This window comes from Eurytemora carolleeae, unplaced genomic scaffold, assembly GCF_000591075.1.
Source record: "Eurytemora carolleeae unplaced genomic scaffold, Eaff_2.0 scaffold1441, whole genome shotgun sequence".
Classification (NCBI taxonomy): domain Eukaryota; kingdom Metazoa; phylum Arthropoda; class Copepoda; order Calanoida; family Temoridae; genus Eurytemora; species Eurytemora carolleeae.
This window is the reverse complement of record NW_019397328.1, coordinates 35366-50321: the sequence shown is the minus strand read 5'-3', so window position 1 is coordinate 50321 and position 14956 is coordinate 35366. Positions and strand designations below refer to the sequence as shown.

Sequence of the window (14956 nt, the reverse complement as noted above, 5' to 3'; positions counted from 1 at the left end):
TGTACACAGAGATCCGTGTAATTCATAGAATTAGATTTTTCATATTTGAACATCACCCTGTACTCTCAGATCCGTGTAATTCATAGAATTAGATTATTCATATTATTCATCACCCCGTACACTAATCCAGCATGATAAAGTTATCTGTTACAAAAAATTAGAAATATTTCTCAATTTATCAAATTCCAAAGGATTGATATGGCGGCACAAAAAATTCCCACAGCTGCTGGTTTCTCAACAAAATTTTATTATAAAATGTTAAATATATTCATTGAACGACCGAATACATTAATGATTTTTTGCAAATGAACTTTGAATTTGAAATTCTAAAAACTCGTGCAAAGCTAAAAGTCCTTAAAAAAACTAAAAGGAGAAAAGGAATTTTTGCCGCAAACTCAAGTTTTTCTAAACATCTTTGCAGCTATCTGAGGATTTAAATCTTAGATTATTTGATCAAATAGAATTCATAGTTTGAATATCGAAGGTCTGCAGCATTGGTTTGTAAAAATAAAGAGATTGGAAAATTGAGTTTGTGATATTTTCTTTGAAAGAAAAGTTTTTCTGTATTTATAAATAAACATTTGTAATTACAAGTTATGATTCTATTTCGAAAAATTGTAATTTTGCTAAAATTGTAACATCGTAAAGATTACAACAAATTTTACAATTTATGTAAAACTACGGAGGAGGTCCAAAAGTGAGGCATGGCTCAAATTTGGTCATGTGGCAAGGAACTTCGCGCCTTCCAGTAAACGGTCGTTGTAACTTCTTCGTAAATATAAAAAGAAGTCCAGGCTGAAAAACCAGGACACGGAAAGGACTTGAACCTCCAATCCACTACTGGAGCCCATTGTCATCCCCGCCCCTTGTGATTTGATTTGATTTGATTTAAGTTAACAAAATTATCTCATTCTTTTTAGTTATGGATTCTGTTTACAGTTATATATATTCACGGGCACCCGTAGTACATTTGAATTTCCGAGCCGGGTCAACTTTTCTGGTCCCAGTTTGTACTGTATCGACCGGTCAGTGGGTAAATGAAACAGACACTCAATAGAACTAGCCGGTGCAACAAGGTTGACGCGGTCAGACTTTAGGTTGAATTTACTTTTACTGAAGGGTCAGAGGTGCGTGTATTATAACTATTAAATTACAAATTGCAAGAATCTAGATCCGGATATTGCGGACCGGAAATACAGCCTGGGCATTCAATACTTTCATCACACTGTTTCACCAACCAGCAACCTTCCTGAAAATATATATTGTTAGAAGAAGAAAACAAAACGAAAACGTATTGACACGCAGTTCAAAGCATTTACGATCTATTATTAATTAATCTCCTTTCCGCAAAAAGTTTTGATATATCTCGATAAAACTTATCTTTAAATTCGTAAATTATTATATGGATTATTATATGGATTATTATATGGATTATTATATGGATTATTATATGGATTATTATATGGATTATTATATGGATTATTTTGTTAATGGTTTAACATGTCTTTAGAAACCAAGGCTACATCAATGAAAGGAATAAAATAGAAAAATTTTCCGAATTTTTTTAGAGGACATGGTTTTTTTTTGCCACAAACTTTGGTTTTCTAATTCCTATATCTTTGCAACCCGATGTTGTATATACCTTTAATATTTCAAATTAAGTTCTGTTAGAAGAAATAGCCAAAGTTTGCAATATAAAAAATGTTTAAACAATCAGTGTGCAAAGATATAGGGATTAGAAAATTGGAGTGTATGGCAAAAATTCAATTACTTTCGAAAAATGTAATTTCGTAGTAATTGGTCACTAACTTATTACTTCGTCCAATTTCTTGTTCGATGGAATCATCGAATTTTTGTAAAAGTGATTTCTAAATCTAGAAACCCTAGCTAGGTGTACCTGAGCACTTAGATTATCCTTCGTATCTTTAAACCAAGTATAGAAGTTACACGCAGGCTCCTTTTGACACGAATCCTGGACAATAAAAATTAATAACAAATATTGAACTGAACTGAACACTCTCATGCTTTCATCACACTTAAATTTTCATTTAAATCCCGTTTTTAATCCAAAACTAAATTCACAAACCTTCAACATTTCGATAAGAATATAGAAGAAAATGTATGTATTTTTTTCTGCAAATGATGAAAAGTTTGATAAGGAACTGATTATTCCTCTCAAACTTTAATTTTCGAATTCCTTTATCTTTTCACCCTGAATATGTAAATCTTTTCTCTTAAATATTTCAAACTGTAACTGTTTGATCTAAAAGAATTCATAGTATGAAATATCAAAGGTTCATGACATTAGAAGTCGGAACTGCTGTGTGGATATCGTTAATCTTTAACACTTGATCTCAATATCCAATGTTGGCACTTTTAAATTGGAAGATCAATGTCTAATTCCTCAATTAAAGTTATTTCTACAGTGTATGACACTATGGGATATCGAAGATGAATCAAATTAATCCGTATATCTGCCTGAACATTGAGGTCAATGCTTGAACACAAAAGCTCTAATTTTGGGTGGCATAGATAGATATAAGCATAGATTAAAAACATTACAGATAGTACACTAGATGTCGTCTTTTCAAGATTTACGGGTTATTGTAAACGAAAAGACGACATATAGTTTTCTATTTGTATTGTTATTAGACCATGATTATATGGAATAGAAAACTAGATTGTGAGAGAAGTATCAAGTTTCTTTACCTGACAAATATTTATGGAAATATCGTGTTTGAATCCAACAACATTATCATCAGTTAACTCACAGCTCATGTCCTAGAAAGTATTTAAGGTAATATTGTGTTACTGTTTGAATCCAACAACATTATTATCAGTTAACTCACATCTCATATCCTAGAATGTATTTAAGGTAATATTGTGTTTGAACCCAACAACATTATCATCAGTTAACTCACAGCTCATATCCTAGAATGTAATTAAGGTAATATTGTGTTTGAACCAAACAACATTATTATCAGTTAACTCACAGCTCATGTCCTAGAATGTAATTAAGGTAATATTGTGTTTGAACCCAACAACATAATCATCAGTTAACTCACAACTAATGTCCTAGAATATATCGTACTTGAACCCAAGCAACATTAACAAAAGTTTGGAAATAAGTGCAAACATATTAGAATCGATCGTCAAGTAAAAAGTTGGGTTCGTGATATTTGGATGGTTTAGAATATCAAACACTGCCAATATTTAAACTGAAAAGAAGGCAAAGCCTGCAATAGCATCACATAAATAAACCATCATTGTTTGTAGTCGATGAGGTTCAAAGACATAAACCATGTACATCCATGAATCATTTTTAATCTAAAGAATTCATCTTTACCTACAAAAACTTTTTTGCCGGACACTCAGTGTAAATATATATATCTATAGTTAAATATGGAGAACTAAGAGAAATTGTAAAGGATATTTTCAAATAAATATTAATGTTGAATGATTGATTAATTAACAAAGAATACTTGACAAGGTTGGAAATAATTTATCATTTTTTCTTCAATTTTTGGTGGATTACCCAAAACCCGGAGTTTTCAATCATGAAACACTTTCTTGACACACATAAGAAACAAAATATTTTTCCTAACGATTTTGGTAAAATCTCTTAAAAAATCAAAAATTATCAAAACTTATGAGAAATGAACTAATCTGATTTAGATATTTACATATGAAAGATTGCATGCATCTGTGGTAGTTGTTGTAGTTGTGGTTTTTGTTGTTGTTGTTGTTGGGGCGGGGGGCCAGGGGCACTGACTGAAAATGGGCGGAGACTCAGGTCCACTGATACAGCCCTGACAAACCTCTTTGTCCGTACAGTTCCTAAAAGAAAAACAGCTGACGCGTCCGCCATTTTTAAATGTTATGCCAAACCAAATATTTATAATTTAAAGAAAGTTATTTTAGATGTGTACGCATCTTTGACTGTCTCTGGGGGGTAAAGTAAACACACGACGGATGTCACAGCCTGACATGGGATCTATCTTTCACATAATAAAAAATCAATGAAATATTCTGGTCATAGAAAACTATTCTGTGAATTATCAAAATTGACAAAATTAAATGATTTGATACTCCTCGGATACTAGAGTAACACTGATGCATCAATTCTTGTTTACAAACACCGCCCAGAGAGAACTGGTTTCAATATGTACGCAAAGAGTACGTAACAGCAATTAACTTTCCTTGCCTTATTACCTTGTGCCAAACCAAATCAAATCAATATTTTCTGCAGTAATAATTATATGGTTATTTTTTGTCCGAAATATGACCTTCCCTGGGTCATGTGAGGTCCCACAAAAAATTGGGCCCGAAAGGTTCAGCCGTTTTGACGTTTATTGGATACAAACAAGCAAAGACAGACAAGCAAAGTATATATATAGACGAGAACCAGAACACTCTGGAATAGGAAGATGACTTTTAGACTCAAGTTATGACTTTAAATAGTCTTATTAATATGAGACAGCAATTGTGCATAATATACAGACCCATTTCACTTAATAAGATATTCAAGTTATAACTAAAAACACTCTTTTATTGTTTTAATGTCGTATTCCTATTCCAAAAATGTTCTGGTTTTCACTGTATAATGTACCCTCACTTACCAAAGAAGCCAGCGCTCTGTAATATATATAATTCACTCACTTACCTAAGAAGCTAGCACTTTTTAATTTAAGTATATACTGTGGACTAACTTACCTAAGAATAAAGCACTCTGTGAATGATATAGATCACTTGCTTACCCAAGAAGCTAGCATTCTGTGATATAATGTTCCATTCACTTACCTAAGAAACCAGCACTTTGTAAAATAATTCACTCGATTACCTAATGCACTCACTTGAGAAGCTAGCATTTTCTAATATAATGTGCACTCACTTACCTAAGAAGCCAATACTTTTTGAAAAAATGCAATTACTTATCTTTATAGCACTCTTTGATATCATAGGTACTTGCACTAACTTACCTAAGAAACTAACTAACACCTATGTAACACTCATTAATATAAAACGCACTCACTTTTTATCTAAGAATCCAGCACTCTGTGATATAATTCACTTTATTAACTAAGAAGCTAGAACTCTTTTAAATAATGCACTCAATAACCAAAGAATCCAGCACTCTTTGGTAAGAAGCTAGCTCTCTCTATCTATAATGTGCACTCACTTACCTAAGAATCCAGCACTCTGTGATATAATTCACTCACTTAGCATAAGATGTTACCACTCTTACCTAAGCAGCCAACACTCTTCTATGTAGTGAGTGAAATAGTTGCATGGAGGATGAGAGGTTCGACAAAGTGTCTGATAGATGGAAACTTTTCAAATTTATAAAAATTAATACAAATTTTATAAATTTTATAAATTTTGTCAAATTTTGCTTAAATGCATGGTTATTTCAGATTTTAAACAACAGGCTTTTAAGGGCGCTTTCTGTCCCTTTTACTATTAACAAATTTAGCTTCTCACCATTCTGAAAGTTGTCCCTTCTTATCGCTCTAAAATTTTCGCTGATTTTTCTATTTTAATTAGTGCATTTTAAAGTAATTAATGTCGATATTTTTTTCCTGGCAAAAGTTTTCAATTTTGACTGTCCTTATACTTTTCCCATGGGTCATGTGAGTTTCCATAAAAAGTTTGGGCCAGATCGGTTCAGCCGTTTTTTTGATACAAACAAACCAACAAACACCAGGACAGATCAACCAAAGGAATTAAGTTTTTGCCACAAACTAAAATTTTTGAATATCTTTATCTTTGAAACCATGTGATGTAAACCTTTGATATTTCAAACTTTAACTTTTTGATCTAACAGAATTCATAGTTTGAAATAATAAAGGTTTACGAGATCGGGTTGCAAAGTTATAGGGATTACAAAATTAGAGTTTGTGGCAAAAAAAACATTACTTTAATATCTAGTCTACATAAAGAAAAATATTTAATTAAAAGTCTCTCCTGACAATCTGAAGGAGTTGTATTTACTACAACTTTAATGATATTGTATTCATCCAATCCACATGTTGCCTAAAAATAAAATAAAACAGAAACGATAATTTTTAGTTATTTTTTTGTATTTCTAACCTCCACAAACTCTGAGCAATCCTGGGCTGATGACAGAAGAATCAAAGAATGAATGATTATCACAGATATAACCGCAGCCATATTTAAACAGAAGACAGATTGAAACTAACACAAATATATTTTCTCTCGTCATCACTTTTTTATCTTAATAGATAGGACAGCAGTTCCGTGTATACTTTTTATGTTTATAGAAGTAATATCTCATCATTAAACAAATAAATTAAATATTTTAACTGAACATCCGTATGTTATTTACACCCAAAATTCTATACCCCTCCTTTATAGAGGGGGGCCGGGGGGGGGGGGGGGTGAGTATTCTCCTTCTAAACCTAAACCTGGAGTATTCTCCTTCTAAACCTAAACCTAGAGTATTCTCCTTCTAAACCTAAACCTGGAGTATTCTCCTTCTAAACCTAAACCTAGAGTATTCTCGGGGGGGGGGCAACAATTTCTTATAAGAGGGGTTATACAGCTAAAGATTCATATAACCTTTGTTATTTCAAACAATAAATTCCGCTATATTAAAAAGTCAAAGTTTGAAATATCAAAGGTACTATAAACCATACTCAAATTAAAATCGAAATCAGAAAAAATAAAGTTCCATCTTTTTTGTATCAGTTATCTTACTTTTGTAGATATTCTTTATTATGTTGATTAATCTACCCGTCCCGCTAGGTTTGCCTCCATGAAACCAATAATGAGTTGAAAAATTATCTTTCTTTAGAATTCCGACATTGAAATATATCTTGAGGTTAAACAACTCGTCCGGAGAGAAAACATCGCGGCATAAAATATGGCGGCAATATGGCGGCCTCTGCTAATGGAAACCGGAAACAGAATGTAGAAATTACACGTGGGTAGTAATCATGGCGGACGCAGAGCAGTTCTCTATTGGTTAGGAACCCTTTCATTTGTCGATAATTACATTAATTCCCCCAGAATACCTTGTTTGACGGTGAATCAATATTTATTTCTATAATTATATATAGACCTGGCCTAGAAAACCAGAAAGGTCTTTATGCTATTCATGAAAATAGGAATTATCTGGCCAACTATCCAATTAATAAAGTCAGAGGGTCAAACCATTTTATTTGAATTCTGAAAAGTCTTAATGTTTAAGCATTATAAGCATTTAAAGCATAATAAGTTGCATTAACTAAATAAATGTAAAGTTATAAATATATTAAGGCTTTTCCTGGAAACCCGTTTTAATTTGAAATATTAATTTAAATCAGAATTCTTAAATACGCGCACATGTATAATCCAATACGTGAGGGAAAGCCGTTATGGTCGATTTAAATTACATTTTATAATATTAATTTTTTTTAGTTTACTTTATTATCAATGCCATTTTAATATGGTATTAATTGATTATCAAATTATCAAATATATCTAAACAAATTAAAAATCAAATTTTAAAAAATCAAATACAATGGTAGGCGATTATATTAATACAATGAAGACCAACTTTTTATTTAAGTTTGTATCGTAATATTTTAGATAATGTTTAAAGGGAACTAGTTCCAATGGTATCGTGATATTTTAGATAATGTTTAAAGGGAACCAGTTCCAATAGTATCGTGATATTTTAGATAATGTTTAAAGGGAACCACTTCCAATAGTATCGTGATATTTTAGATAATGTTTAAAGGGAACCAGTTCCAATAGTATCGTGATATTTTAGATAATGTTTAAAGGGAACCAGTTCCAATAGTATCGTGATATTTTTCCAATAGTATCGTGATATTTTAGATAATGTTTAAAGGGAACCACTTCCAATAGTTAAAATTTATCCAAAGAATCACTTTTAATTATATTTACATTGACAATCTCTTCAATAGATATACGTCTAGGTTATAATCTTTCTTAAGTGGAATAAAAGTAGGATTGTTATAACTAAATTTCATTTTTAAATAAAAATAATTCTTTGTATTTTTAACGGGTTATAATTTATATATCCCCGTAAAGGCCTTGGAAATATTTTTAGAGTCATTACAGTTACAAATTGCATTCTTAATTTTCAAAAATAAAAAGAACCTTTTTTTCCCTCAAACTCAGTGAAACAAATCCAGCTGCCTTGTCTCTCTCCTCAGGGTTCGCCCCCCCCCCCCCGTCTCTTCTGTGTCCATATTCCCCTACCTTTAATTAAAGATCGGATATATGATTATAAGTTGTCGGTAAAACAAACAAATAAACCTATTTGTCATTATTACAGGAAACTGCCGCCGGGGCCGATCTACACCACCATCAAGGTATGTATACTCAAGGTAGGGAGGATAGGGTTTGTTTACACCGCTACCAAATTATGAATAATAAAGGTGGGGAGGAAAGGTTTTTTTTACACCGCTACTAAGGTATGAATACTAAAGGTAGGGAGGATAGGGGTTGTTTACACCGCTACCAAGGTATGAATACTAAAGGTAGGGAGGATATGGTTTGTTTACACCGATACATGGTTATGTATCCTAAGGGAAGGGGATAGGGTTTGTTAACTCTGCTACCAAGATATGTATTCTAAAGGTAGGGGAACAGTTTTTTACACCACTATCAAGGTATGTATACTTAAGGTAGAGGGAAAAGGTTTTTTTTATACCACTACCAAGGAATAAATACTAAAGGTAGGGGGACAGTTCTTTACACCACTACCAAGGTATAAATACTAAAGGTAGGGGAGATTGGAACTTTTTACCACGCTACCAAGGTTTGAATACTAAGGGTTGGCTGGATAGGGTTTGTTTACAACGCTACCAAGGTTTGAATACTAAAGGTTGGCTGGATAGGGTTTGTTTACACTGCTTTCAAGGTGTATATATTTATTTTAATGTTTTGCAACAATATTTGATGAATTTTTTTACACTTTTAAAAACGATGTTTTTTGTCTAGATAAGTCTTTAGAAATGAAACTATAGTTAAGGAAATAATCAAAAATGTTTGATTGATCATATTTTAGTAAGCTCAGTGCCTGTAGTTACAAAACGTCGTCTAATCAGCAGACATTTTATATCAGTCCTACCTGCAAATTGTCGTCTACTCAGCAGACATTTTATATCAGTCCTATCTGCAAACCGTCGTCTAATCAGCAGACATATTGATTATTATCGACAAATACTAATGCAGACCAACCATTGGTGGAAATATACTGGTACTAGTTTGTCAATTTGAAAAATGAAGATTTAATTATAGAAAGGCGGGTAGATTTATAATAAAACCTAGAATTTGTGTTTAGATATCATAGCTTTTGCTCAGAACAGATGAAGAATGATATGAAATTAATACGAATTACAGATTATTTTTAACACCTTTTAGAATTGATGAATCTTTAAATGTACCTCTGGACACATAACTTACTAATAATACTATTCAAGAATTTAAAACCTGTTCTTTTCAATGTTTACCTAACTTATATTGTTAAACTAAACCTGGAGTAATCTTCCTTCTAAACCCAAACCTGGAGTATTCTCCTTCTAAACCTAAACCTGGAGTATTCTCCTTCTAAACCTAAGCCTGGAGTATTCTCCTTCTAAACCTAAACCTAGAGTATTCTCCCTCTAAACTTAAACCTGGAGCATTCTCCTTCTAAACCTAAACCTGGAGTATTTTCCTTCTAAACCTGAACCTGGAGTATTCTCCTTCTGAACCTAAACCTGGAGTATTCTCCTTCTAAACCTAAACCTAGAGTATTCTCCCTTTAAACCTAAACCTGGAGTATTCTCCCTCCAAACCTAAACCTGGAGTATTCCCTTTCTAAACCTAAACCTGGAGTATTCTCCTTCTTAACCTAAACCTGGAGTATTCTCCCATTAAACCTAAACCTAGAGTATTCTCCTTCTAAACATAAACCTGGAGTATGCCCCTTCTAAACCTAAACATAGAGTATTATCCTTCTAAACCTAAACCTGGAGTATTCTCCTTCTAAACCTAAACCTAGAGTATTCTCCTTCTAAACCTAAACCTGGAGTATTCTCCCTCCAAACCTAAACCTGGAGTATTCCCCTTCTAAAACTAAACCTGGAGCATTCTCCTTCTAATCCTAAACCTGGAGTATTCTCCCATTAAACCTAAACCTAGAGTATTCTCCTTCTAAACATAAACCTGGAGTATTCCCCTTCTAAACCTAAACATAGAGTATTATCCTTCTAAACCTAAATCTGGAGTATTCTCCTTCTAAACCTAAACCTGGAGTATTCTCCTTCTGAACCTAAACATAGAGTATTATCCTTCTAAACCTAAACCTAGAGTATTCTCCTTCTAAACCTAAACCTGGAGTATTCTCCCTCCAAACCTAAACCTGGAGTATTCCCCTTCTAAACCTAAACCTGGAGCATTCTCCTTCTAATCCTTGAGTATTCTCCTTCTAAACCTAAACCTGGAGTATTCTCCTTCTAATCCTTGAGTATTCTCCTTCTGAACCTAAACCTTGAGTATTATCCTTCTAAACCTAAACCTGGAGTATTCTCCTTCTAAACCTAAACCTAGAGTATTCTCCTTCTAAACCTAAACCTGGAGTATTCTCCCTCTAAACCTAAACCTGGAGTATTCCCCTTCTAAACCTAAACCTGGAGCATTCTCCTTCTAATCCTAGAGTATTCTCCTTCTAAACCTAAACCTGGAGTATTCTCCCTCCAATCCTTCCTGAATCTAATCCTAAGCATAGTCTTTAACCAAGATTAAACCCAACTAAACGTTAAACATCCTAATATCTTCTCCAACCCCTCCCTAGTATATTAAAGACCCCAATTTTAAAACTATTTTGATCTCTAGTTTAAATCAAACATTTGTCAAGGTTAACAAATCATTAAGCCCGGCAAATTACTTGAAATAATCCAAATATTATTCAAAACTCAAATCTATATAATTAAGCCAGGTCTAGGCAAGATTTAACCCTGGTATACTGTGGCGTAGGTTTATCCCTGGTGGCATAGTTTAAGATCAATAATAGCCTACTGAGATACTTATTAAAGAAGTTAACCCCCTACAGGGGGGATCTGCTATAATTCACCCCAGTCTCTCAAACATTATCAAATATCACATTCCATGGGACACCCGTTTCTCCTTACCTACTCAGGGTGGTAGTTGAGTTGGATGGGTTGGGGGGGGGGGGGGGAGATATGGTATGTATGGCTTATTTAACTAAATATTAATGGATACCTGAAACGAAAAACACTGAAAAGTGAGTGTTCGCAAAAATAGTTTAAGGGATGAATATATCGGCATTATTTTCGTTTCTACCAGATTTTTCTCTGATGAAGATTTGACGTGAATCTGGCCGAAACAGCCCAAAAATTCATTTCTTGTCTTTTTTAATTGAAAAGAAATTAAATGGACAATAGTTTTAAAGGACAAAAAACACCTGCTCGAATTCTATGCTTAAAAGTTGAAAATTATAAAAATCATTTCACATTTCACTTCACTTCGATGCATTGTTGTGTATCTCTTTTCCGTTAAAAAGAGTTGAGTTACAAACCAATCTGAAATGGAGGGTTAGATACCGTACAGTAAGGGTGCATATTATCAAGTTGAAACTACACATTATCATCAGCTGTAGCTACAGCTCTACACATTCTTTCAAATATACAAAATAATCGAGTTCATTTCTCACTGGTATAATGACAATTCCACAATATAGAGTCAGAACGGTTAAACCACAGGGAAAATAATGCGCAGACGGAGCTACAAGTAAATCTTTTTACTATTCATTAAGAATTAAGATTCTTGTTAAGTTGCCCGGAAACTAAAATTTCTCTATGTTAACATACAGGGTGTCCCAAAAAACATGGGGATTCAGTGACGAATTGGATATCGTCTTTGTTATGAATTATCATTGTAATACCTAATTCCAAAAGCCATAATATTTGGAGCCCATACAAAACATATCGTCACTAAACTTATCACAACAAAACTTATCACCACAAAATTTATCACCACAAAATTTATCACCACAAAACTTATCACCACAAAACTTATCAAAACAAAACTTCTCTAACAACAAAACGTATCAAAACAAAACTTATCATTACAAAACTTATCAAACTACAAAACTTATCAAACTACAAAACTTATCAAACTACAAAACTTATCAACCAACAAAACGTATCAAACTACAAAACTTATCAAACTCAAAACTTATTAAAATAACTACAAAATTTATTTTTCAAACATTTTTAACAGTTTTTACAACTAAAACTTGACTTAGAATTTATATATAAAAATTATTATTCATCGTAAATAGGCTGGCAATATTGAACAGATATGTGTTCAAGGGTACACTATCAAAGCTTGCACACATAGCCTTCAGGTCTTGTTCTTGTTCTCTTTGTATTTGTTGTACTTGTAAAGATGATTTTCATCACCCTTAAGTAAGTTTGTACCCTTCTGTGAGAGAACAAAATTAGCCTCCATCTCGATTGAAACTGGGAGTTCACCGAATTTTCTATTAAAATTCGCGGATTTTCAAAAAATTGTTGGAACATTTCCATGATTTGAAAATTTAGATTCATGAATTTTATTGATAAGTTTTGAGTTTGATACGTTTTGTAGTTTGATAAGTTTTGTAGTTGATAAGTTTTGTTTTGATAAGTTTTGTAGTTTGATAAGTTTTGTAGTTTGATAAGTTTTGTGATGATAAGTTTAGTGACGATATGTTTTGTATGGGCTCCTAATATTATTATGTCTGCTAAAGTTTATTTTATGAAAAGGGTAAAAGACTGAAAAGATGTGTCTATAATGTCTCCGCAAGATGAACCGTGAAGACGGACAAGTTTACTCTGTTTGTATACTGCAATTTTCTTGTTTTACTAGATACAACCGTATGCAGTCAAAACATAAACAAACAAAATGTGAACTAAGCAGACGAAACTCTAACAGATTACAGCTTTCTCAGTAGGTATCACTATACTAAATCAAAGAATTATTTAAAAAGACGATCTCGAATTCGTCACTGAATTCCCATGTTTATTGGGACACCCTGTACTTAAATTAAAATTTTTTACCCAAGCTAAGAAAATTCTAGTTGTAAAAACGAGTTCCTAAATCAAAACTTGAGGCAAATCGGTCAAGGGATTCATGAGTTTTGATCGGACATACAAACAGACAGACAGAGACAGACTACTTTATATATATAAATGATTATGACACCTATAAACGCAGAGCGCTAACAGAAAACAAAATGTACATGAAAAAGTTTTAGTTAAAAAGTTAAAAACGAATTAATCAAACTTTTTCGATGCTGAAGCATATTTTTTAAACAAAACGTTATAATATTCTTTCATTTCGATTTCAGCCAATTTTGTTCAGCTGTTTAACCAGCTATAACTATTAACTATTATCGACAACTGTAAAGTAAGGATGAGACTTATCTTTCCTTCTATTCATTATTCCCTGCAACTGTAACCTTGTTTCTTTCTTTTCTAAATCATTAAATGGCTGTTTTCAAGGCTATAGATTTAATTCAACCTGGAGATAATCAAATCTGAAGGGTTGCAGGTCGTCTTCACAGTCTAATCCTTTGTGGGTAAACCTGTAGATGATTTTTAGAATTATGTGCGGGCTTATCCCTCATTTTTAGTAATTTTTGCCGCCAAACTTGCATTTTTCCAATCCTTATTCATAAATGATTTTGTCCACACCACAGGTTCACTGGTGGACAATTTGTTGAATTTTTTTAGTAAAAAAGTTAATTATACATTCAAATACCATAATAGATGAGAATTTTAGAACTAATGACAGAAAAAAATTAAATTAATTAAGAACTGAATAAAATAAAAGTTTGATAAATAGATAGATTTATGGATGGATAGATAGATATAATGTTATATTAGAAAATGCGGGAAAGAGGACAAGTTGGACATATCAATGTACAGCTGTCAAAATCCCGTCATTTTAAAGTATAATTAATAAACGATATTTCACAAGTCTAGATTATCGATCACTAGGGCGGGAATGGAAGGCCTTAATTTAGGCCTTGCTTATGCTTAATTCTGGCCTTTCTTACTTAATATAGGCCTTACTCCTAGACCTAAATATAGGCCTAGGTGCGAATTAGCAAAAAATGTCGTTATAATGACATTCTCCCCGCATACCGCCACCACTAAATATAATTTTTATCCAAGCCCGGATTGATGGATGGACGCAAATTTTGTGCAATATCGGTAATTGCAATATTTTTGCCAAATTATTGCAAGTTTCAGGTTTTTTTTCATAAAATTTTCTGTGTTAAAGAGAAGGAGGAGAGGGGGGTTGGTTAATGTGTTTGTTTTGAATATTCAATAATGTTGGAGTGTTGCAAACTTACAATCACTTATAGATATTACAAAACAAAACTTCCGTCAGTCTCTAACCCTTGGCCCTCTCTTTCCTTCCCTTGGCCCTTGGCCCTCTCTATCTTTCCCTTGGCCCTTGTCCCTCTCAAACCTTCCCTTGGGCCTTGTCCCTCTCAAACCTTCCCTTTGTCCTTGTCCCTCTCTATCCTTCCCTGGGTCCTTGTCCCTCTCAAATCTTCCCTTGGTCCTCGCCCCTCTCCACCCTTACCCTTCCCTAATCTTCCATTGGTCCTTGTCCCTTTTCATTTCTCCCTTGGTCTTTGTCCCTCTCTATCCTTCCCTTGGCCCTTGTCTCTCTCTAATCCTTCCCTTGGTCCTTGTCCCTTTTCATTTCTCCCTTGATCTTTGTCCCTCTCCACCCTTCTCTTGGTCCTTATCCCTCTCCACCCTTCCCCCTCCCTAATCTTCCCGTGTCCCTCTCTTTCCTTCTCTTGGTCCTTGTCCCTTTCCATCCTTCCCTTGGTCCTTGTCCCTATCTATTCTTCCCTTGGTCTTTGTCCTCCTTTATCCTTACCTTGACCCTTGTCCCTCTCTATCCTTCCCCTGGT

The 14956-nt window shown here is 33.4% G+C and overlaps 1 protein-coding gene across 2 annotated transcripts; it reads right to left on the bottom strand.

Moving 5' to 3' along the window:
* Positions 1 to 587: 587 nt before the first annotated feature.
* LOC111713539 (uncharacterized) lies at positions 588 to 6195 on the bottom strand. 2 transcript variants are annotated; one of them, XM_023488415.1, is made up of 7 exons: positions 6091 to 6195; positions 5965 to 6033; positions 5246 to 5316; positions 3684 to 3837; positions 2710 to 2781; positions 1898 to 1972; positions 588 to 1249 (listed from the first exon to the last, which is right to left on the bottom strand). In XM_023488415.1, the coding sequence occupies exons 1-7, from the start codon at positions 6169 to 6171 to the stop codon at positions 1151 to 1153; spliced, it is 621 nt and encodes a 206-aa protein (XP_023344183.1). In that variant the 5' UTR covers positions 6172 to 6195; the 3' UTR covers positions 588 to 1150. The 2 variants fall into 2 exon arrangements, with proteins under 2 accessions (XP_023344183.1, XP_023344184.1); XM_023488416.1 differs by having other exon boundaries at positions 5246 to 5320; positions 5969 to 6033.
* Positions 6196 to 14956: the final 8761 nt, after the last annotated feature.

What these genes read in the sequence shown, in the direction of transcription:
- LOC111713539 (XM_023488415.1), bottom strand. Translation starts at nt 6,171, where the DNA reads ATGGCTGCGGTTATATCTGTGATAATCATTCATTCTTTGATTCTTCTG. An exon ending in CAACTCCTTCAGATTGTCAG is followed by an intron (nt 5,317 to 5,964) that starts GAGAGACTTTTA and finishes TCCATCTATCAG; the next exon opens with ACACTTTGTCGAACCTCTCA. An exon ending in TTTCCATAAATATTTGTCAG is followed by an intron (nt 1,973 to 2,709) that starts GTAAAGAAACTT and finishes TTTATTGTCCAG; the next exon opens with GATTCGTGTCAAAAGGAGCC.